At 44.8% G+C, this 27,141-nt stretch overlaps 1 protein-coding gene across 1 annotated transcript; it reads right to left on the bottom strand.

The window, feature by feature from the left end:
* Positions 1-415: 415 nt before the first annotated feature.
* HDC (histidine decarboxylase) lies at positions 416-22,028 on the bottom strand. The gene is made up of 12 exons (XM_052647182.1): positions 21,998-22,028; positions 19,052-19,224; positions 15,570-15,683; positions 14,514-14,636; positions 11,428-11,562; positions 11,031-11,174; positions 10,104-10,170; positions 9,094-9,256; positions 8,911-9,001; positions 4,852-4,950; positions 1,284-1,385; positions 416-1,150 (listed from the first exon to the last, which is right to left on the bottom strand). Exons 1-12 carry the CDS (start codon positions 22,026-22,028, stop codon positions 416-418), a joined length of 1,977 nt encoding a protein of 658 aa, XP_052503142.1.
* Positions 22,029-27,141: the final 5,113 nt, after the last annotated feature.

Below are 27,141 nucleotides of genomic sequence, written 5' to 3'. Positions count from 1 at the left end.
ATATTCAAAACCCTGTAATAAACCATAATGGAAAAAGTAAAACAAGTATTTCAGTGGTCAATTGAGTGACACAGAATAATTTTTTTCAGAGACAAGCACAATTTATTTCCACATTATGTTTCATGAAACTTGAAAGTCTCAGTGTCACAAGCTAAACCACAGAAGCTGCCCATCAATGCCCCACCCTAGACCCTTTCTCTCTAGCCAGCCTGCTGGAGTCTTCTGGACCATGCTGGCTTAAATTCTCTATTTGAATCCTATCATAGGTCATGAACCTCTATGAGGTTCATGAGAAATCATTGGCTTTTTCCCAAGAAAAATGCACATACATATAAGCACATAAATTCAGAATCAATTTTAAGAGGTTCAGAGACTCCTTGAAGCACATTTATGGACCGAGGCTGAACCTGCTGGTCTAAACCATTGCCTGCAGAGGGCAGCAGGGCAGCTGTAGCCCACACTGAGAGCTGCATTCAGGAAAGTTGGGGACACTGTAGAACTTGATTAGTTTTTTGAAGGCACTCTTCTTCAGCAGCATCATCTCTTCTGGGAACCTAGAAAAGACTCTGACCCGGCAGGAGCCACCATTCTTCACAGAGCCTTCTGTGCTCAGTTGCTTCTGAGCACTCACAGGCACGCTATTGCAACTGAGGGAACGTACTGCCTTCTTCTTGTTCTGCACAGACAAATAACTGAACAGGAAGGAGGACAGCTTGTGCTCGGTGACGTCTGGAGCCTCTTCAGAGAAGCAGTCATCCAGTGGGTCCAGCACGGTCTCAAGATGGCGGCTCACAGGACTGGCTCCCACACGCGGAGGCTGCTTGACGATCTTCCTGGAATGGGCTGGGTCATCGCCTGCCCCGTTGACAGGGGGGAAGGACATCTCCTTGGCCAAGGCTCTGGGGCCCCTGGTTTGGAAGATGAGGTTCGCCCCCTGAGGGCTGGGTTGGGAAGTACAGTGCTGACTGAGGATGAGGGTGGCAGCATCCTGAATGAGGTTCCAGTCTCTCAGGATGTCATCCCTGGTGGTGAACTGGGATGTCACAGTGAAACGGATGATCAGCTTGTCCTGGACAGTGGCTGGAATGAGGAAGAGACGGCCGGCCTTAGCTATTTCCTTTAACACGCTTTCTGTGAGGCAGTTAGGACCCTGTTTGAAGGATAAAGACAAGAGCATACCACATTATTCCCAGTAAGCATCCGCAGAAGCCCAGTATTTACATTTCCAAGAGGCTGAAAGTCACCAAATAACAGCCTTCATGTGAGACAGAAGATCGCATTACCTTGAGACGAAAAACCACCAGGCCAAGGTGCCTCTTGGCAGGAATTTCAAAGAAAGGGTCATTTCTGACCAGAGATTCAAAATACTTAGCCATTTCTGTGCCCTAGAATTGTGAACATCAAGAGAACTGAGATTATTAACAGGAAGAGAAGACTGTGCATAAAACTTCGCCCTGCTAAACAGGTTTAAAGCTGTCATGCCTGTGAACCATGGAGACCTAAGTGACTTCTGCCTGATTTCCTTCTCCATTTGATTTTGTTCCAAGCTGTAAAACCTCCAATGGCTCTGTATTTCTTGTCACATTAGCTCCACTTTGAGAACTCATGTCTCAAGGCCCTCTCTCAACCCACCCCCAGAAAGAGAAGGCTTGCGGGATCCTAGTTTCCCAAGCAAGGTTTGAACGCTGGCCTTCAGCAGTGAAAGTACAGAGTGCTAACCATGGACCACCAAGGAATTCCCAGAAGCCACTTGCCTTGCCATTAAGGCAATGTGCCCTCATAAACCAGCTTCAGGTGTCTCAGCTTCCAGACTGACCAAGGGGGCTGGCAAGGGCCCACACCCAGCCCACGTTCTACACTGCCAGCCAGGTGCCTCTTGCAGGGTGCAATTGCTCAGAGGAAGCAACATTTGTTTCTCCTGCACATTAAGGCACAGTGTGGGCTGCTGACAGCCCTGCCCCCATATCCTAAGTCGCCATCTTCCCCTAACCTCTCAAACATTTTCACCTCAAATGCCCTTTATCCTCTTTTTTTCTGACATTCCACAAAGAATATATTTTTACCTATTATCCTCATGGAGAAGGCTTTAAACCTGTTTAATGGGTACAGAGTTTCTGCTGGGGATGAAGGGAAAGTTCTGGAAATAGTAATGACAGTTGAACACTTTGTAAGTGTACTTAATACCACTGAATTGTGCACATAAAAATGGTTAGAGCTGTCTCTGCTCAGTGTTATATGGAAGCCTGGATGAGAGGGGAGTTTGGGGGAGAATGGATACATGTTATAAGTATGGCTGAGTCCCTTTGCTATTCACCTGAAACTATTATACCATCGTTAATTGGCTCTACCCTAATACAAAATACGTTTTTTTAAAAAAGAAAGAAAAAAAAATTTTTTAAGATTAAAATTTAAGGGTTATGTTATCTATATTTTACCACAATAAAATAATTTTAAAGCTTTGTACCATATTGATCTTTCACTGAAGTTATCATTTTTAATTTCCTTTTTTTTTTCTTAGAATTACTAACTAAATAAGGCTAAAATTTGCCCTTTTTTTTTGCCCTTTCTTTCATTTTTAAAAATTTCCCCAGGTAACCAGAAGGATCTTAATAAACTATTTGCTAAGTAATTGCTACTACCTGACTCTCACACTGGCTACTCTATTTCAAGAGAAGTCAAAAGGATTTAGCTAACAATCCTTTTGATTTGATCCAGAACCACTTTCTCTCTCCAAGGTGTGGTCTGTTTAAAATTATCTCCAATCTCTCCCTAAGCACTTTTCATTTTCAAGCCCTAAAACTCTCTCTCAGGGGAAGCACTCTACTAAGTGTTTTCTAGCTGTTTTATACTTTCACAATTTACTTTCTAATTCTGTCGTCATTTCCCCCATACCTCCTTCCCTCCAAACCCATTTCCATCTTGCCCTACCAATTTTGAGAACTTTCTGTGTAAATTTTTCTTAAATCTACATGAGTAAGACATCTCAGGTACAAATCTAGAGATGATGGCAGGTGGAATAGTGAGGGAAGCTCCTGGGAGAAGCGGAACTTAATCTACTGGCATCATTTGGAGAGGAGAGGGTGGTTCAGGAGAGTGAAACACAGGTGAAGGCGCAGAGGCACACTGAGGATGCAGCCAGAATGGGCCAGGGAGAAGCCTGAGCTTAGAGGCTGATAACTGGGTCCTTGAAAGCCAGGCCCCAGGGTCTGGGCCTAGTGCAGGAAAAGGGGAGCAGATGGGAATCGAGGACTTTGAGTTGGGAAGAGGCAGCATGAGGGGAGTGGGCCAGCACCTGCAGGTCAATATCCAGTCCTAAACTGGAAGCAAAAGCATTTTCCTGACAACTTGTAACCTCCACCACCTCATCCCCTAGCGACTACATTTCAGTCTTGAGTCTGAAAATCAATCTAGAGAGAGCAAAAGTGCCTCATGTCCCTCAATAGGCTGGGTGACAGCCGCTCATTGATCAGCACCCAGTAAACCAACACCTTGATGTTAATAACAAATGTAAAATTACCAGCAGTAAGCCAGTCATCCTTAGTGATTCAACCATTTCATTGGGCTTTGTATTTGTTAAAGGAGGAAGGAATTCCCTAGAGGAAAGGTGGACAGGAAAAGACACACAGAGGAACAAAGGATGACATTTTTGGATTAAGCCTGCTGCTTTTATTCAACAACCTTGTCTTTCTCATGGGCACTTGTAAAAATGAGAGGAAAACACTGCTGACAAAAATTCTTAGTTAAGTTCCACCCCTTCCAGGAAGAATATGACAGAGCCTTAGCCATTTTGTCTAGTGCTGCTTGACAAAAATCTTAGACATAATACAGATTGCAAGTCACTGCACCCACCTGGCTCAGTTCTTATCTGTGAAGTGCCCCTACAGAGGTGTCACAGTGAGACTGTCATTGTGAAATTTACCAACAAAATTTAAATGTGGTCTGAATAAATTTAAACTTTTATTTTCATGTAGTTATAAATTCACAGGTACTTATAAGAAATCGTAGATCACATGCTCTCTTACTCACTTTATTACAATGATGACAGCCTGCAAATTTATACTACAGTATCACCACCAGTATATTGACATGGACACAATCTATGCATTTTATAGATTGGGGGTTACCAATACTCACCTGTGTATGTGCTTGTGTGTATTTTGATCAGTGCAATTTTATCACATGTGCAGGTTTAATAAATATGAAGGTTTACAAACAAACAAAAAAAAGAATGACAGAGGGACAGTACCTATCTCAGTCACCTCCGGGTCTCTTTTCTAACACAATATTTTTTTTCTTGAATTGAGTTGAAATAAATTATACCAAATACGCCTTTAGTAAATACTTATTGACATAATGCAGGGAAGTTTGTTCCAGACTTGGTAGGATTGCATGTCTAAGCCAGGAGAGCCAGGTTTCTGGCATAACCGTGAGAGTGACTAACATTTCCAGACAGCTGTGACTATCTGAGTAATTACTTAAAACACAGGCTCCTACCCTGGGCACATGCCGCCCTTTGATTTACTCTCTGTTTCTTTCTCTGCAAACCAGGCTCTCAGGCCATGCCCCCTGGCCCCCGCAGTGCTCGACAGTAGCAGAAGGGATGGTGAGACACTCAAATGGGCAGCACAGACACCAGACAGCCCTTGGTGTCACGTTCTGCTCAGTGATCCTCTAGCTAACAAACAGATGGCCACCCTGAATAATCAAGTCCCAGGAGTTCAGGAACAGGCCCAGACATCTGAGCCATACATCACAAGTCCCTAGGGCAGGTCTGCAAAGCAGAAACCAGCCTTCCTCCCCACTAGGCCATAAAGAGAGCCCAGGCTCCGCCCACATCTGCCCACTACATACATGTCTGACATGCGCTTGAAGATTCTTCACCCCAAAGGACCGAATCACGAACCAGAGTTTAATAGAGCGAAAGCGCCGGCTCAAGGGGATCTGCCAGTGCTAGAACAAAGGAAGACAGTGCTCGTGGTTAAAGACAGGGCCCCCGCTGCTGCCACACACCCCGCTGGGCTTCATCATCCGTTGCCCACACAGCCCTCCAGGGACACACGCTGTCACCATGACTCCTGAGCCTGCTGGTAAGAAGCCAGGCAAGTTACCCAGAGGCCGCTGCATTATGTGACCAAACCCTAGTGAGCTTGGCCCTAAGGGGCCACAGGCACAGGCGGACACCAAGTCCGTGACCCTGAACCAAGGAGAAGACATTTTGCTTTAAATGCTACTTTAAACGTTTCATCCCAGGCTGAAATCCAAGATAAGGTGAAATACAACTTTCTCCAAAAAGAACCTAATTACTTGAATTGCAGAAAATAAAGTTTTATTTCTATTCCAGAAAATAAAGTTTTATTTCTATTACAAAAATGTAAAGTATGGGGGTCAAGAGCTCAGATGCTTGAGTCTGGAAAACCTGGGTTTCTCCTCAAGCTCTGCCTCTGACTACCTGTGCCCTTGGGCAGTGCTGCCTCACGGGCTCCTCGTGAGACAAGAATGAGCAGCACCTCCAGGGAAGTGGTGTGAAGAGAACCAGGGTGAAGAGCGTCACAGGAAACTCTCAGTAGATGTTGGCTATTTAGATGATAAAATGTGAGCCACCAATCACAGCGGCATTTCTGCCTAGAACTAAGATGATCGTTACTTAATATCACTGTCCTGTCCTGATCTTCCTTGTGACATTCCTGTGTCCTCAGGAGGCAGCATTCCAGTCCTTGGATTTCAAATAAGCAAGCATATCTCAGCCTCTGTTAGACTCAAATTGACCCTTTGCTCCTGGTGACCAAGTCCAACAGAGCTTAAAGTTCAAGGCTGCAGGCACCAAAGAGCTGAAAATGTTCAAATCAATTCCACACCAATCTCTAAGGTCTGAAAACAGAGTAAAGGGTTTGGAAAATATTTGCAATTGTCTGATGAGTACTCTGAGTTTAAATGACCTCCTCCTCAAGTGTCAGAAAGCTTTGCCACAATTTCTGTTGACTAAAAATAAATATTTGTTCCATCAAATATTTATCTAGTCCTTCACAGAATGGCCTAATCCTCAAAACTGTGCACATCTGCATCCTTCACCCCAGTTCCCGACTCAGGCACAGTTTGGACATGACCCCTTGGTTGATGGACAATGTTTCTCTGTATCAAGTACTAAGCTTTGATTTCCAAGCAAAACACTCTTGTGTTGACGACCAGCTTAGGGACTTTCTCTACCAGCAGAGGGCATCAAAACCTGGATACAAGACAAAAATCCCTGTGACAAGCAAAGTGTAAACTCCACCCTTAGTTAGATGGACACTCCGGATGTAGACTACTGAATGGATAATAGTGGTCTTTCCTAAAAATATAGTTTTCCAGATGGCTATGGCCAATTGACTACAATAACTGACCAGCAAATTAAATGAGAAGCAGAGATGATTTTCATTTTGATTTCTTTACAGTCTGTCCATATCCCCCAGTTGTTCCTCTTGTCGCTATTCTGAAATCAATCCATGCTGACCCAGGAGGGTGATTCTAGCTGACATTTTCTGTTGGAACATGGCTCTTCTTTAACTCAAGGTGTCACCAAATCTTTTCTATGTCCTATCAAGGTTTTGCCAGTCTCCCTGCCAAGGACAAGACAATGCCCTCTCCACTAACTGTGGGGAGAAGAGGAAGCTTCCTGATGTCAGAAGACTCTAGCCCTGATTTTAGGTGGCTCCAGGGTCCCAGGGATGAAGTCCTCAAGTCTTCTCTACCAGTTTGCTGCTCTTTTCTGGCTCATCTTAAAATGGATAAGTTTTTATTTAAAGTTTCAGTCACCTGGGTGAAAAAGAGCTTGAGGTATGAGTCAGAGCAGCAGTGAAGACCCCTGGGATCACAATGGACAGCAGCTTCACTTTTCTAGGGATTGCTTCAAGATTTGAAGATTAAAATCCGTAAGATTAGAGGTGGGGGGAGGAAAAAATAAAGTAGCACCTTCTGGTTGTAGAAATATTCATAGTAAGATTCCCCTGGATCAGTGCTAAGAAAAGCTCAATTTAACATTCTTATGAGTGATCTGCAAGAGACAGAGCACCATAAAATCTCAAAAGTGATGGGAAAGAGCCACAAGAAGATCCTGAGGTAGGGTTGTGGACAAAAACACCAAAAGTAACATAAAATCCAAAATGGGCCAAGGTAAGAAAATGCTCTTAAGTTATGATGATCCAAGTTTACTTACAGGAAAATAGGCATCATATCATACTCAGGAGAGAAACCCAGAATTATCCCTAAAGATATCCGGCCCTTGGGCTACTGTATTTTTTTTATTAAAAAAAAAATACTGAAAACCCACTACACAGGACAGTAGTGATGAAAGAACCATTATTCTATTTTTATCAACTTCTGGAGGGTCCTCCCAGACCACTGTAAGCTTATTGACTGAAATTCTAATCAAAAAGCTTCAAAAAAAAATCTTAAGAAATATGAACTGGTCCAAGGGATAGTAACCAATATAATCAAGAGATGATAGAGTGATTATTTTAGGACTAAAAGGCCTAGATGCTTCAGCCCAAGGTGAGAAGACAGAACCGTCTCTTCACAAAAAATGACTCACAGATAACAGGCATCGCTCTCTGTGCTTCTCTGAATTCATTCATTCAATCCTCACAGCAAGCCTAAGAAGATAGCACTGTTATTATCACCCTCATTTTATAGATAAGAAAACCTAAATAGTTTAAGTCATTTGCCCAAGTCCACACAAATTAATAAATGGAGAAGCCAGAATTCAAACACAGATCATCTCTTAATCAATACTTAATCTCTTTACTATGCAACCAATCTCTGCAGCTTAAAAGAAGAGCTTTTAGAAATGTCATGCCTACCATTTATGGAGCATGTACCACATTCCCAGTAATAAGTGATCTACATGTTATGTTTCCATTGCAGCCTCACGATACGCTATGAAACCAGTACCACCAAGCCCATTTTGCAGATGAGAAAGTCAAGGCTGAGAGAGGTTCACTAAGTTTCCCAAAAGCCCACTGCTTGTATGGAATCTCAGAGCCAGCTCATCTCACTATCCCTCGCTTTGGCTATGTTATATGTAATTTACTAGTTTACATCACTGGGTGTGCGCATGCTAAGTTGCTAAGAGTCCTGTCCAACTCTGCAACCCCATGGACTGTAGCCCACTAGGCTCCTCTGTCCATGGGATTCTCCAGGCAAGAAAACTGGAGTGGGTTTCCATGTCCTCCTCCAGGGGATCCTCCAGACCCAGGGATCGAACCCACATCTCTTACGTCTCCTGCATTGGCAGGGGGGTTCTTTATCACTAGCACCACCTGGGAAGCTCTTCCATCCCTGTCTCCCCTATAACTAAAGGAAGGACCCATCTTCAGGCTGAGAAGTAAATCTGAAGAAGTTATTTCCCCAAGAGACAGTAGAGACTGGGAATGTGTACAGCATCAAGAGATTGAGGTGCAGCTACTGGGCAGACAGGAACGCTTGGAGGCATCCAGAACTTCAGGAAGGGTACCCATTGCCCCATCCCCACCGCGTAGCTTCCCACAGCACCTCGATGGGGACTAAAGGAGGACAGTGGTGTAAGCAAGGAGCCTCTTTTCCTGCCTGTAGAAATTCTCCTTCCTGCCCTGCTGCTGGGGAGTAAGCAGAGAAGGTTACCCAGGATGGAGGCAGAAGGGAATTGGGAGAATGTTCAAATGCCACAGATACTTAGGACACTTGCACACTGCCTCAAAGGTTGGTCACATTTTTTAGGGTTTTTATAAAATTTTCTGGGTTTCATTCTGTATGCTCAGGCACAGTTTGAATCTGAAGGTACACAGCGGCAATACTGTGGGATGGGCTCAGAATGTGAGGGAAGGAGACCCTCGGGGGGTCAGAAGCAGCCAGTTTTCCATCTCAGAGGCCGCCAGGCTGTCCACGCCCGCCACTCACCATGAAGTCGGTGGCCACGCCCGAGTCAGCGTGCCTGAGGTAGACAGGGTCTACGCTGAAGGTCTGCTGCAGCTTGTACTTGTCCTTGACCCTGCGGGGTTCCAAATGGGCATAAGTGGGCTCAGGCCTCTCTGAAGGAACTGAGGCCTTCCCACAGGCTGGGAGCCCGGCTGCCACACTCACCAGAAGCCGGTACAATCAAAGTGCACCATCATCCACTTGGAAGGGTTAAAGGTGAAGGAATCGGCATACTCGATGCCCTTCAGAAAGCCCCGGAACTCAGGGCACAGGAAGGCAGTGCCTGCATAGGCAGCGTCAATGTGGAGCCACAGCCGCTCACGGGCACCTGAGGAGGCAAACGTCACCTGCTGGGGATGGCAGCGTGGCGGGGGGGGGGGGGGGCACTCGTTGGTTGTCACCAGCAGCTAAAAAGCATCTTTCATCTGGCCTGGCTGTGAGGGAAGGACTGGGCAAGGGTGCCCGGGGCGGAATAAGACACAGAGGCATGTGGGCACGGGGAGGGTGTCAGTGCAAGGAGTGGGGCTCAGGGAGGCAGGGCCACCCCGTTGGGGAAAGACTACAAGCCTCACCCTGGCCTTTCTTCTCACCAACCAGAGGGGCGACACTCTCTTGGGCTCCACTCAGAGCTTCCTGGAGCAGAAGCCAATTTACCACTGGCCCAGAGAACAAGGTTAATGGATCCAATGCAAACATTAGAGAGGGAGGGGCTCTCTTTCCTAATGGGCTTCTCACTTGAGAATTCTGAACAGTCACATTTGGGCTTCTCTTCTGCCCTTATTCCCTGCACTCAGGGGTTTACTCTGCCCTGCCCTTTTCATTTTCTTAGCCGAGACTAGAAAATATTCCACTATGCCTCATTTACCCTCTGTTTTGGATACACCCTGCTTTAAGCAGATTTCAACATACAAGGGAGAGGGTGAGAGATCTGAGAACCTCCCACTGCTGCCTCGAGGATGGGAAGCAAGGGAGGTCAGCTCAGTCCCCCACTGGGAGAAGCGGTGACCTGGCTGCCTGGGAGAAGGCACTCGTGACCTCTGGTAACTCCTCCCACGCTCTGTGCCTTGACCAAGGAGGAACAGGAGAATTCCACTGAGCTGGCTTCAGGCTCTTACTCTAGGGAACATGTTAAAACTCATCACTTGTCTTCCTAGCCAGACGAGGCAAACACTTACAGATGGGGCCCAGCTCTGACAGGCAGTCAAATGCACAGACCCCGGTGGTCCCCAGTGTTGCACAGACCTGGGGGAAAACAAAGGCAGTTAACATGGGAAGATAGGCTTATGTGACACATTCAGCCTGAAAAAAGATTTTGGCAGAGACATTATCTACCCCATGCATCTGACTGGAACAGCAGGTATTTCACACTATATTTTAACATGACCCACAGTAAGAAATTATGTACTGAAGAACTGATGCTTTCAAATTGTGGTGCTGGAGAAGACTCTTGAGAGTCCCTTGGACTGCAAGGAGATCAAACTAGTAATCCTAAAGGAAATCAACACTGAATATTCATTGAAAGGACTGAGGCCGAAGCTCCAATACTTTGGTCAACTAATGTGCAGAGCTAACTAACTGGAAAAGACCCTGATGCTGGGGAAGATTGAGGACAGAAGGTGAAGAGGGCAACAGAAGATGAGATGCTTGGATGGCATCACCGACTCAATGCACATGAGCTTGAGCAAACTCAGGGAGATAGTGAAGGACAGGGAAGCCTGGCCTGCTACAGTCCATAAGATCACAAAAAGTTGGATACAACTTAGCAACTGAACAACAACAACAGTAAGAAATATGTTTTAGAGAGCCAACTAGGACATATACACATGTGTATTTGAAATAAAAGTTTTACCACATATGCATATTCTCAATACAGGAAGGTACTCTCATATTTTCTATTCTATTTCTTGTTTTCTTTTCTTTTAATGCTGGTTATGACCCACACAACTTATTTCCTAACATATCAACTCATACTTTGTAAAACAAAGTATATTTGAGGACCTTTTGGCTCTTGTTTGCAGCCTGTTACTTACCTGAATTCTGCCAAAATTCCTTCCTCCCCTTCCAAATCTACTCTTTTAAGCTGAGAATGTGGTCTGACTTACAAAGATGGGCACCAGGCCCCTTTCCCTGTCCTCCTTGATGGCTTTCTGAAGAGCTTCCCCTCGGAGCGAGAAGTTCTCATCCACAGGCAGAAATTTCACCTTGACCAGGGAAATCAGACCAGCCTTTTCCACCGAGGAGTGGGCCTGGAAGGACCATGGAAACCTGTTAGCAGAGTCGTCTGGGAATGAGCACTCCCAGAAACCACTGAAACCAGACAAAGGGAAGCAAATACAGTATCTGACGTTTGTCTTCCCCCACGGTTCCTTGGAAAATCTCCCAGGCCTGAGTAGCCCTGAACCCAACAAGCTTCTGTCTACAGGGAAATCTCTCAAGAATTAAGACTCCAGAAGCCCAGCCCTCCCTGCCTGAAGGCTTGGCCTGTGTTGGGCAACTCACCTGGTCGGAGGCATAGGCCACAAGCCGGGCGTTCAGGAAGGACTCGTCCACCTCAGGCTCAGAGGCTTTCATTTCCAGGATTCTGTTCTTCCTCGCTGCCAGCAAGGCGATCAAGGTGGACTCGCTGACTGTGCTCTGCAGTGGAAGCAGGATTCACAGCGGTAGCCTCTCCGTGTATTCTCTTGACAAATTCCCCAGCTTCGTAGGGAGTGTGTGTGTGTAATAGCTATTCTGGAGGAAGCACACACACAGCTCCTGCCTAAGGAGCTACCTCCCCCCACTCCCCAGCTCGCATGCCTGTTCTCCATCTCCATTGACAACCTCCTATGCATTCCTGGGAAACCTCCCTCTCCTGTAACTTTCCAATTTTCAACAACATCTTTATAGGTCACAGGGACCAAAAAGAGAACGTCCAGAGAATGCTCGATACATGTCTGCTTATAGATATGTTCGTTCCCTGTGTCTTTAAAAAAAAACAACTTTCAATGTATTCATTTGGCCAAAAAGTTCAGCTCTTTTGCCAAAAAGCTCAGATCTTCCCCACCATCTTATGGAGAAACTCAAACTTTTTGGCCAACCCAGTATTAGGTGTGAAATGGAGTTTGTTTCCACAGGGATAGCCCAGAGAGGGAGGGTCCTGGCTCATGGGCGAGAGGACTTGGGCCTCAGTGTTGCTGCTGATGGCTCTTGTGACCTTAAGCTAGTATCGCCCCTCCAGAAGGCTCTTTTCCATTTATAAAATGGAGAGTGACTCTTTCGCTGCCTCCCAGAGGGGACTATCATTATCCAAAAAATATTAGGTAGGATTTTGCTCTGGGCGTGACTGTGGGAATCCTGGGGGCCACCTCAGCAACCTCCCAAGAATCTTGATGCTCCTTGTCATTCGTTTGCTCAGTCTTTGGTGTCCTGGCTTCCTGAAATCTTCAGGTGACCTACAACTGATTGGTCCCTTCTGAAAAGCCTGGCAGACTGTGTCACAGAGAGTGGTATAGACCAGATCCCACAACATATTCAGTGGCTAAGAACTACTCCATAATAAGGAAGCCAGCAGCATAGTAATAATAATATAATGATACCACCTTCTATCCATGTAGCAATTCATAGTTTACAAAGAACTTTCTGCCATCCCACTTGCTCCTCATCAGACCTGCATCACATGATTACTGTCTACATATGAGAACAGTGATGCTCAGGGAGATGACAGGACTAAACCAAGCTCATAGAGCTGATGGATACAGGAGAAAGCACTGTTTGGATTTAGACAGGCCTGGGGTTTGAATCCTCATTCTTCCACTCACCAGCTGTATGATCTGGAGCAAAATTTTAACCTCTCTGAGCTCCAGTGCTCTGGTTTCAAACATCTGGGATGATGTTTAAATGACACTATTTACCTACAGGATTCTTGAGATAGTTAGATGAAAAGCAAGATCATGCCCAGCAGACATTTAGCATGTTCTTCCAGATATAATATCTGAAGCTGTAACTATCTGCTAACACCCAGAAGGTCTACAACATGCAGGAATTTGTCTTTCTTGTGAGGATCAGATTTAATCAGTACAAGACTGGAAGGAGGTGGGACTTCCCTGGTGGTCCTAGTGGTTAAGAATCCACCTACCAATGCAGGGGACAGAGGTCTGATCCCCAGTCCAGGAAGACTGCAACTAAGCCAGCGTGTCACGACTGCCGAGCCCCAGTGCCACAACTACTGAGGCCCGCGCACCCTAGACCCTGTGTGCCGCAACAAGACAAGCCACCGCAGCAAGAAGCCCAAGCACCACAGCTAGAAAGTAGCCTCCACTCGCCACCCCTAGAGAAAGCGCATGTGCAGCAACAAAGACCCAGTGCAGTCAAAAATGTATAAATAAATAAATAATTTTTTAAAAGACTAGAGTGAGAGAGGCAGTCACTTAGCTAGCAAATGGGTGCAGCAAACATCCCAGTTCTCATCTCAGGGCAACACAGCTACTTTTATTTAATAGATGAATTCACTGAATCCTAACATCCACCCTTTGAGGGAATAAAAATTATGATTATTATTTCTCTACCTAATCATAAAATCAAGAAAATGACACATTACAGAAGAATTCAAGAATTTGAGGCTTCTCAAAGGTCTCAGAACCAAACCCTCATGAATGTCAAGGGTTTACAGATGCAGAAGTACCTAGCAATGTGCACAGCCTATGGGAGGAACCCAGCAAGCTCCTCTGTGCTGCACTGATCTTGACAAAAAAATTAATATTTGAAGAACTATCATTTGACAGATATTCAAAAGATGGGATTAGAGGTTAAGATAAATTGATTGTTAATTTCTCTCACTGGCAAGGATCTGCTGGACCTAGGAGGGTGGGTAAGAAGTCTCTGCTTGCCTTCTCTTTTCCAATTACCATAAGGTGTATCACGGGACAAGAGAGGGGAGTTGTCAGATTATAAACTAAGAAACGTGAATCAGGTGATCCCAGAAATGTGATCACATGTTGACATTTTGTGTGTGTGTGTGAGTGCATGCTAAGTCGCTTCAGTCGTGTCTGACTCTTTGCAGCCCCATGGACTGTAGCCTGCCAGGCTCCTCTGTCCATGGGATTCTCCAAGCAAGAAAACCGGAGTGCATTGCTGTGCCCTCCCAGAGGGGATCTTCCAGACCCAGGGATCAAACCAGAGTCTCCTGCATCTCCGGCATCGCCGGCAGGCTCTCTACGACTAGCGCCACCTGGGAAACCCTGCTGACGTTTTGCGCTGTGCTGTGCTTAGTCGTTCAGTTGTGTCCAACTCAGAAGCCCTGCTGACATTTTAATCATTTTCCAAAAAGAAAAAAAAGCTAAAAGAAGAGTGGAGACAGTGGTGGCTGCATTTAAAGGCAACAGAAGTCAAGATGGTAGCGACAGCAACGGCGGGAGCAAGGCCCGTGGTGGGGCTGTGACATCTGTGATGGTCGTGTCGGGCATGACAGTGGCAGTGATCATGCTGACAGTGGGCTGTGATGGTGGTGGTGTGAGCGACATGGCAGAAATTCCACAGAAAACACGAGAACTGCCCGGGGAAGTCTGGCTTATCTTTTCCTACTTCGTCCCTATGCTATGAAGAGGCACCTGCAAGACGCCTCCTCCCTGGCTGCCGGGGTGGTGGTGCAGGAAGTGCTCAGGGAGTCCCAGCATTTTTGCCAGCCAGTCCATGACGTTCATCTCCAGCTCCGTGCACGCAGGACTAGAAGCCTGAAACAGGGGAAGCAGTTCATCTGGATTGCTTCAGGGCACCAAGATGCCCCCACCGGCCCCCCAAACACATCTGTCTCTGCCTTGACCTTCCCTCTGTCTTGTCCCTGGAGAAGGGAGAAGGGACCACTTTCAGGTCCTGTGCTCCATCCCTGCCAGACCAAAAGGGGAAAAGAAAACAGGGCTTTGGTTCATGCCATCCTCAATGAGGTAAATTCTCCTGTGACTCCAAAGCCTTATGGACAAACAGGCCCAGAAACTTCCATTTGGCTTCTATTTGGCTCCGTAAGTCCCTAAAATATCCAACTGAAAAGCATTCTAAAGGCCCGGGGGAAGTTTTAGGACTAAGAAAGAAACCACTTCCTTCTGGAAAAGATAGCAATTCTCCTAGCTTCCAACCCACCGCACCCACCCACCCCTACACACAAACACACACACACACACACACACACCGTATAATAGTCAAGGCTTAAAATACAGAGCTGTTCTAGGAGGATTCTGGCACAATTTAAAGCTGATTGGTGCTTAAGAGCTTATTAAGGGAAGTCTTAGGGAATATCCCTAACCCCTCAAACACAATGTTACCATTAGGTATCAAAGTGCTTAGAGAATGTCACAAACTGGTAATAACCAGATGTCAGTCCAGATCTCATCTCTATCTGTATGAGTTGTGTGGTCTTGGGGAGATAAGTTACTTAAGCCTTAATTTCTTAATTGGCCCCAGAAAATGGGGCCAATACTCATATAGTTTCATAGGGTTAAAGAATAAAGTGAGATCATTTATATAAAGCTTAAGCTCAAAGAGAGTAGCCATCGTTAATATTTACCTTGAAACCCTGTTCAGAAGCCAGGACAAAATATGTCTGTCCCAGGATGTCCCTTCCTGCTATGCCCTCTTTACCACTGGTTATAGCCACAGCCACTGTTACTCACCCAGGTGAATCCCAAGCAGTTGATGGCATCAGCCAGCATGTCTCCCAGCAGTGATGGCCAAGAGGTGAGAGCTGGGTAGTAGGCATGCATATGGGGGCTTTGCCAGTGCACCACCTGGAGGCAGAACATAGACACAGGTGGCACCAGGGGGCAGGTCCCAGGGCTTTCCTCCTCCAGAGACCCTCCCTGGTACGGGGAAGCACCCACTCTAGAGATTGGCTGACACTTTCAAGACAACCAAACAAGTGACACAAATCCATAAAAATAAGACATATTCACAGTTCTTGCTGCCCACATTTCTCCTATTCTAAGCTCACTCATCAGTGGAGCATTTGCACATAGGCAAAGACCGGAAGGGAATATACAAGATGAAAATCGCTATGGGAATCAGAGCTGTGGATTCTGGGTACTCTTTGCATCAGTCTCCAATGCTTAGCCCCCACAGCACTCCTATCCACTAATAAAAGGAAGGGGAGATTGTGCTCTGTAGCAGCAGGTGGCTTATCTCATCCAGTCATTTGCAAAAGGCATCCCTAGTTCCCTGGGCAGGCATGGGCTCAAAGCTGTACTGAGCTTCCCAGTAGAGATGAAGAGAGAAGACCAGAGGATAGAAATGCCAGTCCAAGGATATGGGATCCTGCTTCCAGGTTAACCCTTGAGCCCACAGCTGGACTAACCAGATGAAAGGACGAGCCAGTGGACAGGAAGAACTCCCTACAACAAATCTCAGAAACATTTTTGATGGCTCGTCGGCCCCCTCTGGCTTCATCTCACCAATCTACAAACATGACCCGTTCATATCTGTGATCACATCTTTGAGCAAAGCTGTGTTCCCCAAAGGAAGGCACTTCTCATACAGACACGATGTTCCAAAACCTATTAATTCTTAGAAAGCTACTAAAGGTGCATTTCCTCCATGATCCCCTCCCCAAAACCATGGGACGGTCTCATTCTAGATATTTCACCCTATTGAGAGCCCATGAGATAACATTGTAGTTTATTACTGAGTTATTTCATGTGCACAGATCCCTTTAATCCTTCAAGAGCAAGGACAGTGTTCTGGAGAGTGTGTATAGTAGAAGGAGCGCAAGATTTAAGCCCAAGGACACAGGTTCCAGTCCTACCCGTTGGCTATTAACAAGCTGTATGACCTTGTAGATTGACTGTGAAGCTAATGAATTTAAGCATCAAGGTCCCATGTTTGCATGAGTCTCTTTCAAGATTAATTCTTCATTTTTTTTTTAATTTAAGGAGGTCCCAAATTTTGCATCCAATTAAGACCTCATACAACCAGGATCCTCCTCTGTACCTCTCTTTCTCTCTCTCAACCTCAGTTTCTCGTCATAAAATAAATCCCATCTCATAAAATAAAACATCTGGGGTTGTTGTGTGAATTAGCTTGGGAAGAAATTTGTAAAATGTAAAGCACTAATAATGTTAATGGTAAGCTAATCACATGGTGATAAATGCATCACATCCTGACTTGACTCTTAGGTAACAGACCTCTTCCTCTGAATTTCACCAGGCAGAAGGTGTCATAGGTAATAACAACATCTTCCACTTTCTATGCTTTATCTTATTTAATTCTCACAGTACTCCGATTAGGAGTTTCTACCATCATCCCTATTTTACAGATAACAACTGGGGCTGGCAGAGAGAGACAACATCCCCATGACTGTATACATCTGGTAAGCACAGATGGCAGAAATCCAGGACTGCCTGACTCCAGAGCCCAGCACCTAAGCAGGATGGCACTCTGCCTTCTCCCCCTGCTCTTCTCTCCCTCCCTCCCTTCCTTGGTTTCTCTAACCAAGGTTGGAATTAAGGCAAAAAGAGTTTTTCTTCTTTTGTGTCTAGGGCGTGGCGTGGAGGGGGAAATTAACCCAGTTTTCAATGAGGTGCTGACCCATATGAGAAAGCAAAGGGCCAACTGCTTTCAGGCCAACTCTCAGAGGCTGGTGCAGCCTGAGAGATGAGATGAAAGATTGGGTCTTCGTTATCAATGTGCTTAGTGACAGTATTTTGGAAACCCAGAGAAGGGCTTCCACCTCCTGGCCTTATCAAGAGGCAATTGTCTGTTCTAATAAGATACATGAGATCAGATAAGCTGGAGGAATGCTTATCAAAACAGACAGACCTCTAGGTCCAGAAATGAACCTCTTTAACCACACGCCCAGCAACTGCTGGAATTTTTCAGTCAAATGAATCAGCTCATTTCCACCTCTTCTGACAGTTGCTTTCGGTCTCACTAGCAAATTACGGTTGGTGCCTCCACCAATTACATTTTACAGAATGAAATCCATGAGATAATCTTATCAGGAAACTAGCCTCCCTGGTAGAGCTTTGCTGATATAGAAAATGTCAAACGATGCTTGTGAAATAGGCTGAATGGTCAGAGATGAGCATTTGCCTTTGTACAAATTTGCTATCACTTGCTGTGTTTGAAGACTATCTCGCCCCGGCCTCCAGGTGTACTTCTGGCACATCTAAGTCGAAAACTCTTCGGGGGTGATGGGAGCAAGTGTCAAGGCATGCTGGGGAAGGGCAGCTGGACACATGGGGTTCAAGACAAGCACTCCACGCAGGGAGAACTGTCACTTTGGGAAAATCAACGAACCTGTCTGAGCCTCAGTTTGGGGATAAAACAAGTCAGTCTACAATGTAGCTAATACGGTGCCTGGCACGTGGAGCGCAGTAAAAGGCAGCCCCTCCATGGGAGGAGCACAGTGCACTTGCAGCAGGAGCGCTGGGCACAGCTCCTCACCTGGCGCTTCGGGATACCATCACAGCCCACGGCGGCCCCAGCACAAGCCCCAGGCAGCAGCCAGCCTCTGCCAGCTCCCTTGCCCCCCTCGCGCTGTCGCTAGGCTGTGCCCCTTGTCCCTGAGAGTATAGATGACTCAGGGGGAGCTCCTCCCTACTCCTGAAAAGCAGATCCATCAGATATCCCTTGGTCAGGAAGGATATAGCTCCCACTTCAGAGGGGAAAGTGACTGGGACTCACTTGGCTTCCTGGCCCCCCAAGCTGACAATCAGAATGCCGTCAGAGGTGGGTGTTCTTGGCTTCCCTGGTTCCCTTTGGCACATATCAGGATTCCATAGGAGAGCCCCCAGCTCTGCCAACAGGAGCACCAGGAACTAACTCCCACCACCCACTCCATCCTGTGCTCCCCACAGTCATCCTTCCCCCTCTGGCCCAATTTTCACCACTCATCTTATCCCATCAGATCTCCACCCTTCTGTCAGACAGGCCCTAGGATGTAGTTCTTACTCCCTAGCCAATTCTACAGGTCAGTCCTGGCACCAGAAACCTAACTTCAGTCCAAGTCCTGGCCCTCCACGTGCCCAGGAGACAGGCTGGGATGTTGGTGGTCTGGAGCCTGGGGGTCATTTCACGTTTACTCAAAGCAGGGTTTCCAGGCCTAGCGCCCACCCTCCTCCACACCAACATCCAGAATCACCCTGAGGTGACTGCATCTCACCCCAGGCATGATGATTCGCTCAATGTCCCCAAAGATGCTGTCCCAGCTGTCGGGCTCCACGGGCGCGCTCTCAGGCAGCTGGGCTCGCAGGTAGCCAGGCCTCACGTCCGGAGTCACCCGCCGCTCCCGAACAGTGGTTAGGTACTGGCAGATGTAGTCCACCATCTCCTTTCCTAAAAGAGAGGCAGAGAGGCCAGCCTCATGTCCCGTGACTGGGCCTGGCTAACCCACGCCCATCGCCCTTGGGTTAGGGCCAGAGACTTGGTGAGGAAGGAGATGGATTCATGGGCTGAGTCAGGGAGGGTCTGACCTCCAGCACACAGCTTGTCTTCAATTTAAAAATTAAGAGGTGTGCAAAGGAGTGAATGAATGAGGCAGAGAGTATGTGACTATATAAATGAACAAGGGGAAAAAATTCCAAGGCCTCAAACTCTAAAACCAAGGTAAAAAAGTGAGAGTTAGTTGCTCAGTTGCTTTGCAACCCTGGGCTTCCCTGGTGGCTCAGCTGGAAAAGAATCCGCCTGCAATGAGGGAGACCTGGGTTTGATCCCCGGGTTGGGAAGGTCCCCTGGAGAAGAGAACGGCTACCCACTTCAGTATTCTGGCCTGGAGAATTCCATGGACTGTATAGTCCATGGGCTCACAGAGTCAGACATGACTGAGCGACTTTCACTTTGCAACCCTATGGACTATAGCCTACCAGGCTCCTCTGTCCATGGGATTTCCCAGGGAAGAATACTGGAGTGGGTTGCCATTTCACCAAGGTAAAGTATTTATTTTTCCTCCCCTTCCCTTCTCCATATCAATCCTGAACAACTCTCCCACCTTTCTTTTTCTTTTCAAAAAACAGAGTATGTATTTATTCATCACCTTAGAGGTTCAGTATAAATACTGTGGTTCTTTCTAACCAGAAATTACACACATACACACACACCCACACACAGACCCCTATACTCTTTGTTGGCACAAATGGCAAGCTTCCACACCAGGTTCTGATAAAAGATTTAAAAATTCTATTAGTTCACCATTTCCACTGGACCATTAATTCCTCACATTTTTGGACCTGTGAACATCTTTGAGAATCTGATTAAAACTGTAGGTTTATACACATATGATTTTGTGTATAATTTCTGAGGTGCATAGACTCCCCAAAGTACAACCACAGGCCCAGACTAAGAATGCTGGACTAGGCTGAAATCTTGGGGAAATGCAGGACTATGTCTTAATCAACTTATCTCCCTCAGTTCCGTCTCCACCAACACCTCAGTGCCTGGAACAGTTTTCAGATGCTCAAAAAATTTTGTCAAATGAACAAATAAAATAAGGAAGAAAATGCAGACCTTATAAAGCTAATGTGGGATACGATTAACCAAAGCAACAATTATTATGAAAGATTCTCCTTTACATGTTTTCCAGATAATCTAGAAACAAATTTTATGTGTTTCATACATAGATAGATTTCATGTCTTAAGAGTCAAATCATGTCCCCTTTTTCTTATATCTACTTACAGTGAATAACCAAGAAGAATGAAATCTGTAATAGGAAAATGTGGTATGCTGATTGAATATTATACATGTTATAAATCTTCTCAAATTCTACTCTAAGACTTCACTGTAGTCTTTCCCTATTTTTTTCTTAACTGCAATCATACCCACCCAAACGTTTGATCCCTGAACAAGTGTGATATGTTCAAGAGGTATACTTCATTAAATGAGGATTTAACAGGGATAAAAAAAAATAAGAAAGAAAAACACCCAAGTCAAATATTGAAGTCACTGCAAATTATCTTTCTTCCCTTTCATTTCTGCAGAAAAGGGTCTCTATCTTCAGAGCCTCTGTCTCTTTGTGTCTGTCATTGTCTCTCTCCCTCTCTGTCTCTCTCAGTATCTATCATTCCTCCTTAGGACTCCCTAGGCTCCTTTCTGCCTGCAACAGAGAAAGAGAAAGAAGGAAGGAGAATCTGATGTCTTCGCAATGCATCAGCTCACGAAAAATTCTTATGAACAGAACTAGCCCCAGACAAAACTGTGAAAACTCCCAGTACTTCTCTCTTCTTTGTGCTCTCCTCCAACCCTCCCATGGCCTGATGCCTCTCGTGATTGCAGCAGCATCCCCCCAGTGCTCTGACAGCCTTGGACCTAGCCCTCCACTTGTCCAGGGACTGTATGGAATATTTTTGTGTTCCACACACAGGATAAATGTCCACAGGAACCTGCTCTCGGCTGAATGCCTTTGGAAAGCAATGGAATAAGTTAATGTCCACTGAAATGCAGACATGTCTACTTAGTGAGTTATGTCTGGGTAGACAAGAGGAAAAGTTGGATTTTAATATTAGACCATGACTTACTGCAGAATAACTTACTAGTGGGGATGAGGATATAAACACTTATAAAAAGAGAAATTATAAGCAACTACCTATTTCCCTTCTTAGGACAGCCACGCCTGAAAAACAGGATAACCATCTGGTTTTGCTCATCACACAAGGTTTGAGAGACAGTAGGTACTCTTTAAATATGGAATGAATGACTAAATGAAAGAACTCTCCAGGCAGAGTCACACAGAGAGAAACAGGAAGAAAGATGAGATTTTTGCAGTGACTGCAGAATACTAAGAGGAATTCTTTTCTCTTTCAGAAAATGAATGATCCCCTTTTTCCCATTTAGTGGATCAGAAATCCAAATGCCCTATTCTGTGGGAAAGTGGAAAGGAAGAACGTGGCTCAGCAGTGTGGATGTCCATGAGATTCGGTGCCTGAGAGGGATGATGAACAAGAGGCTGGGAAAAGTTTTAAACTCTGATCCCACATTCCCTTCTCAGGAAAAATTTTGCAGAAGCCAACTCTCAAGAGTCAGCTCTAATGCTCCAGTCAAAAGACACCCCAACATCTAAGCAGCTGTTTCTAGAAGAGTGGCCACAGGGAAAAGGCCAGGGACACCCGTGCTCACCTCTCTCTCTGTACTCCTCAGGTTCCATCATATCGCTCGGGCTCAGGGCTGGCTCCTTCTTGCAGAGGACACAGTAGAGGATGCGCTCCTGGGTAGCCCTCTGTGCACTCTGTATTTAAAGGGTTCTCCTCTCTTCCCCCCTTAGCTCCACCCCTCAATGTCTCTTTCTCTAGGTTTAATTAATTCCACCCCTTCTTCCCCTAGTCCTTGATGGGAGCAGAGACCACAGCTTTAGCCGGTCCAGAGACCTAGGATAAAAGGCATGTCTAATTAAACAGCGCACTTAGCAGGCAGCCTCCAGGTGGATATGGTAAAGAGCCCTCTTTTCTTTCTGCCCCTGGCTTCATACAGTGGAGGACGAGCCTCACACAAAGCTCCCGGCTCTGTAGCCCAGAATGAAGCCAAGCAGGTGCCGAGTAAGTAGCAAAGGTTATTAGCATCGTTCTTGCCATGGAGTCCCCATCTGAGGCCAGGAGGGAGAAACAGCACTTACAGGGATGCTGTTCTGCTGGCCACACGGGTGCTCAGGAACAGGCAGATGTTATCATCTAATACGATGGATTTTTTTTTCTATTATTACTACATAATACTTATTGCTGTAGCGATAAGAAAACAGATAAGCAAAAAAACCAAAAATGGAAACATCACTGAGACTTAACCCTTGAAGTACTTAAACGGCTGTGAGCGCCTGTGCTTGGAAAGAGACATGTTGAAACAGCTGTGGAGGAGGGGAAAGTAAAATGTGTAAAAAGTGATCAAATGCTTTCAGGTGTCAGAGAGAACAGTCCGTTTGTTTCCCATCTTCACTTCCCCTGTCTCCCTGGTGGAGTCTGATGGTTACTCCTCTCACGGCAGGGCCCCTCATGCTCCTCCTTCCTGCTCTCTGGCTGCTTGTCTCCTCCGACTGGCCTTTAAAGTGTGGGCATGCTTCAGGGGATTGCCCTCCCCTCATCCTTCTTTCTAGGTGGCCTTATCCATTTCTGTGACTTCCCCCATTTCCATGGCTTTAAATGTTAACAGCTGAGGGACTTCCTGGTGGTCCAGTGGCTAAGACTCTACACCCCCAGTGCAGAGGGCCCGGAGTTCCATCCCTGGTCAGGGAACCAGATTCCACACGCCACAGCTAAGAGTTCGCATGCCTTAATGAAGATGGACAATCCCACGTGCTGCAACTAAGATTCGGTGCAGCCAAATTAAAAATAAATAAACAAATATTACCAAGTGATATTCTTATAGATAAAGACCCCATGTCAGATTCATACCAGGAGGCCCTCCCAGGCTTCTGAGTTCAAAACCCTTACATTCAACTGCCTACCAGAAAAATCTTCTGGCGTGGCTCTTAGGCATGGCAAACTTAACATGATACAAAATTGAATTTTAGTCTTTCCCTAAAAATCTGCTTCTCATTCAATCTTCCCCATCTCAGTTCATTATATCTCCATCTATCCATCTATTCAATAGAATATAATAAAAGGGAGTGAGCTATTGATAACAGCTACAACATGGATAAACCTTGAAAACACTACGTTAAGTGAAAGAAGGTAGTTATACAGGACTACATATTATATGATACTATTTACATGTCATGTCCAGAATAGTCCAGTTTGTAGAGACAAAAGGTAGAGTATCAGCTACCAGAGGTTGACAGCTTAGGGAAATAGGGTGCGGTTTATGGGTTTTTTATTTTTTTGGAGGAGGGGATGATTTTTTGGAAAGATTAAAATGTTTTAAAAATTTTGTAATGGTTACACAAATCTGTGAATATACTAAATGCATTGAATTGTATACTTTAAATGGGATTTACTATGACAAAGGAGACAAGAATATACAAGGGAAAAAAAAAACAGTCTCTCCAATAAATGGTGCTGGGAAAACTGAACAGCTACATGTAAAAGATGAAATTAGAATATTCTCTTATACCTTGTGCATTAGTCACTCAGCTGTGTCCTCTTTGTGACCCCATGGATGACAGCCCTCCAGGCTCCTCTGTCCATGGAATTCTCCAGGCAAAAATACTGGAATGGATTGCCATTCCCTTCTCCAGAGTATCTTCCCAACCCAGGTATCGAACTGCAGGTAGATTGTTTACCACCTGAGCCACCAGGGAAGCCCAGAGGAATAAACTCAGAATGGATTAAAGACCTAAATGTAAGACCAGAAACCATAAAACTCACAGAAGAAAACATAGATGGAACACTCTCTGACATAAATTTTAGCCATATTTCTTTGGATCTGTCTCTTCAAGCAAAGGGAATAAATGGAAAAAATAAACAAATGGAAACTAATTAAACTGAAAAGCTTTTGCACAGCAAAGGAAACCATCAACAAAATGATAAGATACCTACTGAATGGGAGAAAGTGCAAATGATTTGATCAATAATGGGCTAATATCCAAAATACATAACATAAAGAAACCCCTAATTTAAAAATGGGCAGAAAACCTGAATAGACATTTTCCCAGAGAAGACACTGAGATGGCCAATAGGCCCAGGAAAAGATGCTCCACTTCATTATGCAAATCAAAACCACAAAGCAGTATCACTTCACATCAATCAGAATGATTATCATCAAGAAGTCCACAAATAAAAAATGCTGGAAACGGTATGGAGAAAAGGGATCCCTTCTATACTATTGATGGGAATGGAAATTGGTGCAGCCACTATGGAAAACAGTATGGGATTCCTTAAAAAAAAAAAAAACTAACTAAAAATAAAGCTACCACATGACCCAGCAATTCCACTCCTACACATATATCTGGAAAAAATGAAAACTCTAATTTCAAAAGATATATGTACCTCAGTGTTCACAGAAGCACTATTTGCAAAAGATAAGACATGGAAACAATCCAAGTGCCCATCAACAGATAACCTGGTTCAAGATGGAATATTACTCAGCCATAAAAGAATGAAAATTTGCCATTTGCAGCAACATGGATAGACCTAGAGAATATTATGCTTAGTGAAATAAGTTGGAGAAAGACAAATACTACATGATATCACTTATATGTAGAATAAAAAAATAAACTAGTAAATATAACAAAAAAGGAAAAATAAATAGGAGGATTTAAAGTATGCTGCTGCTACTGCTAAGTCGCTTCAGTCTGACTCTGGGGTCGCACAGTCTGATTCTGTGCGACCCCATAGATGGCAGCCCACTTGGCTCCTCCGTCCACGGGATTCTCCAGGCAAGAATACTGGAGTGGGTTGCCATAATAAAGCTGTTGATGAAGCACGAGGAAGTGGAGGAGGAGCAGGAAGAGAAAAACCTCAGGAACATAAGGTCTTTGATGAATAAATGTCCTAGTAGATTTGGATCCAGTGATATTGTCAATAGTATAAATTTTTCACAAGAGTAGGAAAAACAATAATATTGACAGTGATAATAGCTGACATTTATTGAGCACACCAAAACTGGTTAGGACGTTTCAATGACAAACTATGAGTTATTTTTCTCTTCAAGTGTTACTTCTGCTCCTTCTCTTTCATTCTTCTACAACTCCAATTACGCCTATGTTAAACTTTTTAACCAGTATCTGTGTACGTATACATACATAGTATATATTACATAATATGTGTTATATAAATTAATATATTTTATATTGTTTTGTTTCCCATCTTCTTTTCCCTCTGAGTTTCAGTGTGGCAATTATCCTCTATCTTTGACTTTTCTCTTCAGATGTATCTAATGTGATGATAAACCTGGTTATTGATTTTTCTGATGTCAGTTATTGTGTATTTTTCAGTTATAGAATTTCCATTTGGTATTTTTCCCCCCATAATTCTTATATTCAACAGAGGACACACCCAGGACATATAAAGAACATGCAAAGATCAACTTTAAAACTCCTAGAGGAGAACATAGGCAGAACACTCTCCGACATACATCACAGCAGGATCCTCTATGACCCACCTCCCACAATATTGGAAATAAAAGCAAAAATAAACAAATGGGACCTAATTAAAATTAAAAGCTTCTGCACAACAAAGGAAACTAGAAGCAAGGTGAAAAGACAGCCTCCAAAATGGGATGAAGCAACTGACAAACAACTAATCTCAAAAATATACAAGCAACTCCTGCAGCTCAATTCCAGAAAAATAAACGACCCAGTCAAAAAATAGGCCAAAGAACTAAATAGACATTTCTCCAAAGAAGACATACAGATGGCTAACAAACACATGAAAAGATGCTCAACATCACTCATTATCAAAGAAATGCAAATCAAAACCACAATGAGGTACCCTTTCACGCCAGTCAGACTGGCTGCTATCCAAAAGTCTACAAGCAATAAATGCTGGAGAGGCTGTGGAGAAAAGGGAACCCTCTTACACTGTTGGTGGGAATGCAAACTAGTACAGCCACTATGGAGAACAGTGTGGAGATTCCTTCAAAAACTGGAAATAGAACTGCCTTATGACCCAGCAATCCCACTGCTGGGCATACACACCGAGGAAACCAGAATTGAAAGAGACACGTGTACCCCAATGTTCATCGCAGAACTGTTTATAATAGCCAGGACATGGAAGCTGCCTAGATGTCCATCAGCAGATGAAGGGATAAGAAAGCTGTGGTACATATACACAATGGAGTATTACTCAACCATTAAAGAGAATACATTTGAATCAGTTCTAATGAGGTGGATGAAACTGGAGCCTATTATACAGAGTGAAGTAAGCCAGAAAGAAAAACACCAATACAGTATACTAACGCATATATATGGAATTTAGAAAGATGTTAATGATAACCCTGTATGCGAGACAGCAAAAGAGACACAGATGTATAGAACAGTCTTTTGGACTCTGTGGGAGAGGGAGAGGGTGGGATGATTTGGGAGAATGGCATTGAAATATGTATAATATCATATATGAAACGAATCGCCAGTCCAGGTTCGATGCAGGATACTGGATGCTTGGGGCTGGTGCACTGGGATGACCCAGGGGGATGGTACGGGGAGGGAGGAGGGAGGGGGGTTCAGGATAGGGAACATGTGTATACCCATGGAGGATTCATGTTGATGTATGGCAAAACCAATACAATATTGTAAAGTAATTAACCTCCAATTAAAATAAATAAATTTATATTTAAAAATAATAATAAAAGACAGTATACCCAATACAAAAATAGATAACAAATTTGAACAGGTACTT

Source organism: Budorcas taxicolor, chromosome 10, assembly GCF_023091745.1.
Source record: "Budorcas taxicolor isolate Tak-1 chromosome 10, Takin1.1, whole genome shotgun sequence".
In the NCBI taxonomy this organism is placed as follows: domain Eukaryota; kingdom Metazoa; phylum Chordata; class Mammalia; order Artiodactyla; family Bovidae; genus Budorcas; species Budorcas taxicolor.
This window is presented reverse-complemented; position numbering and strand designations above follow the sequence as displayed.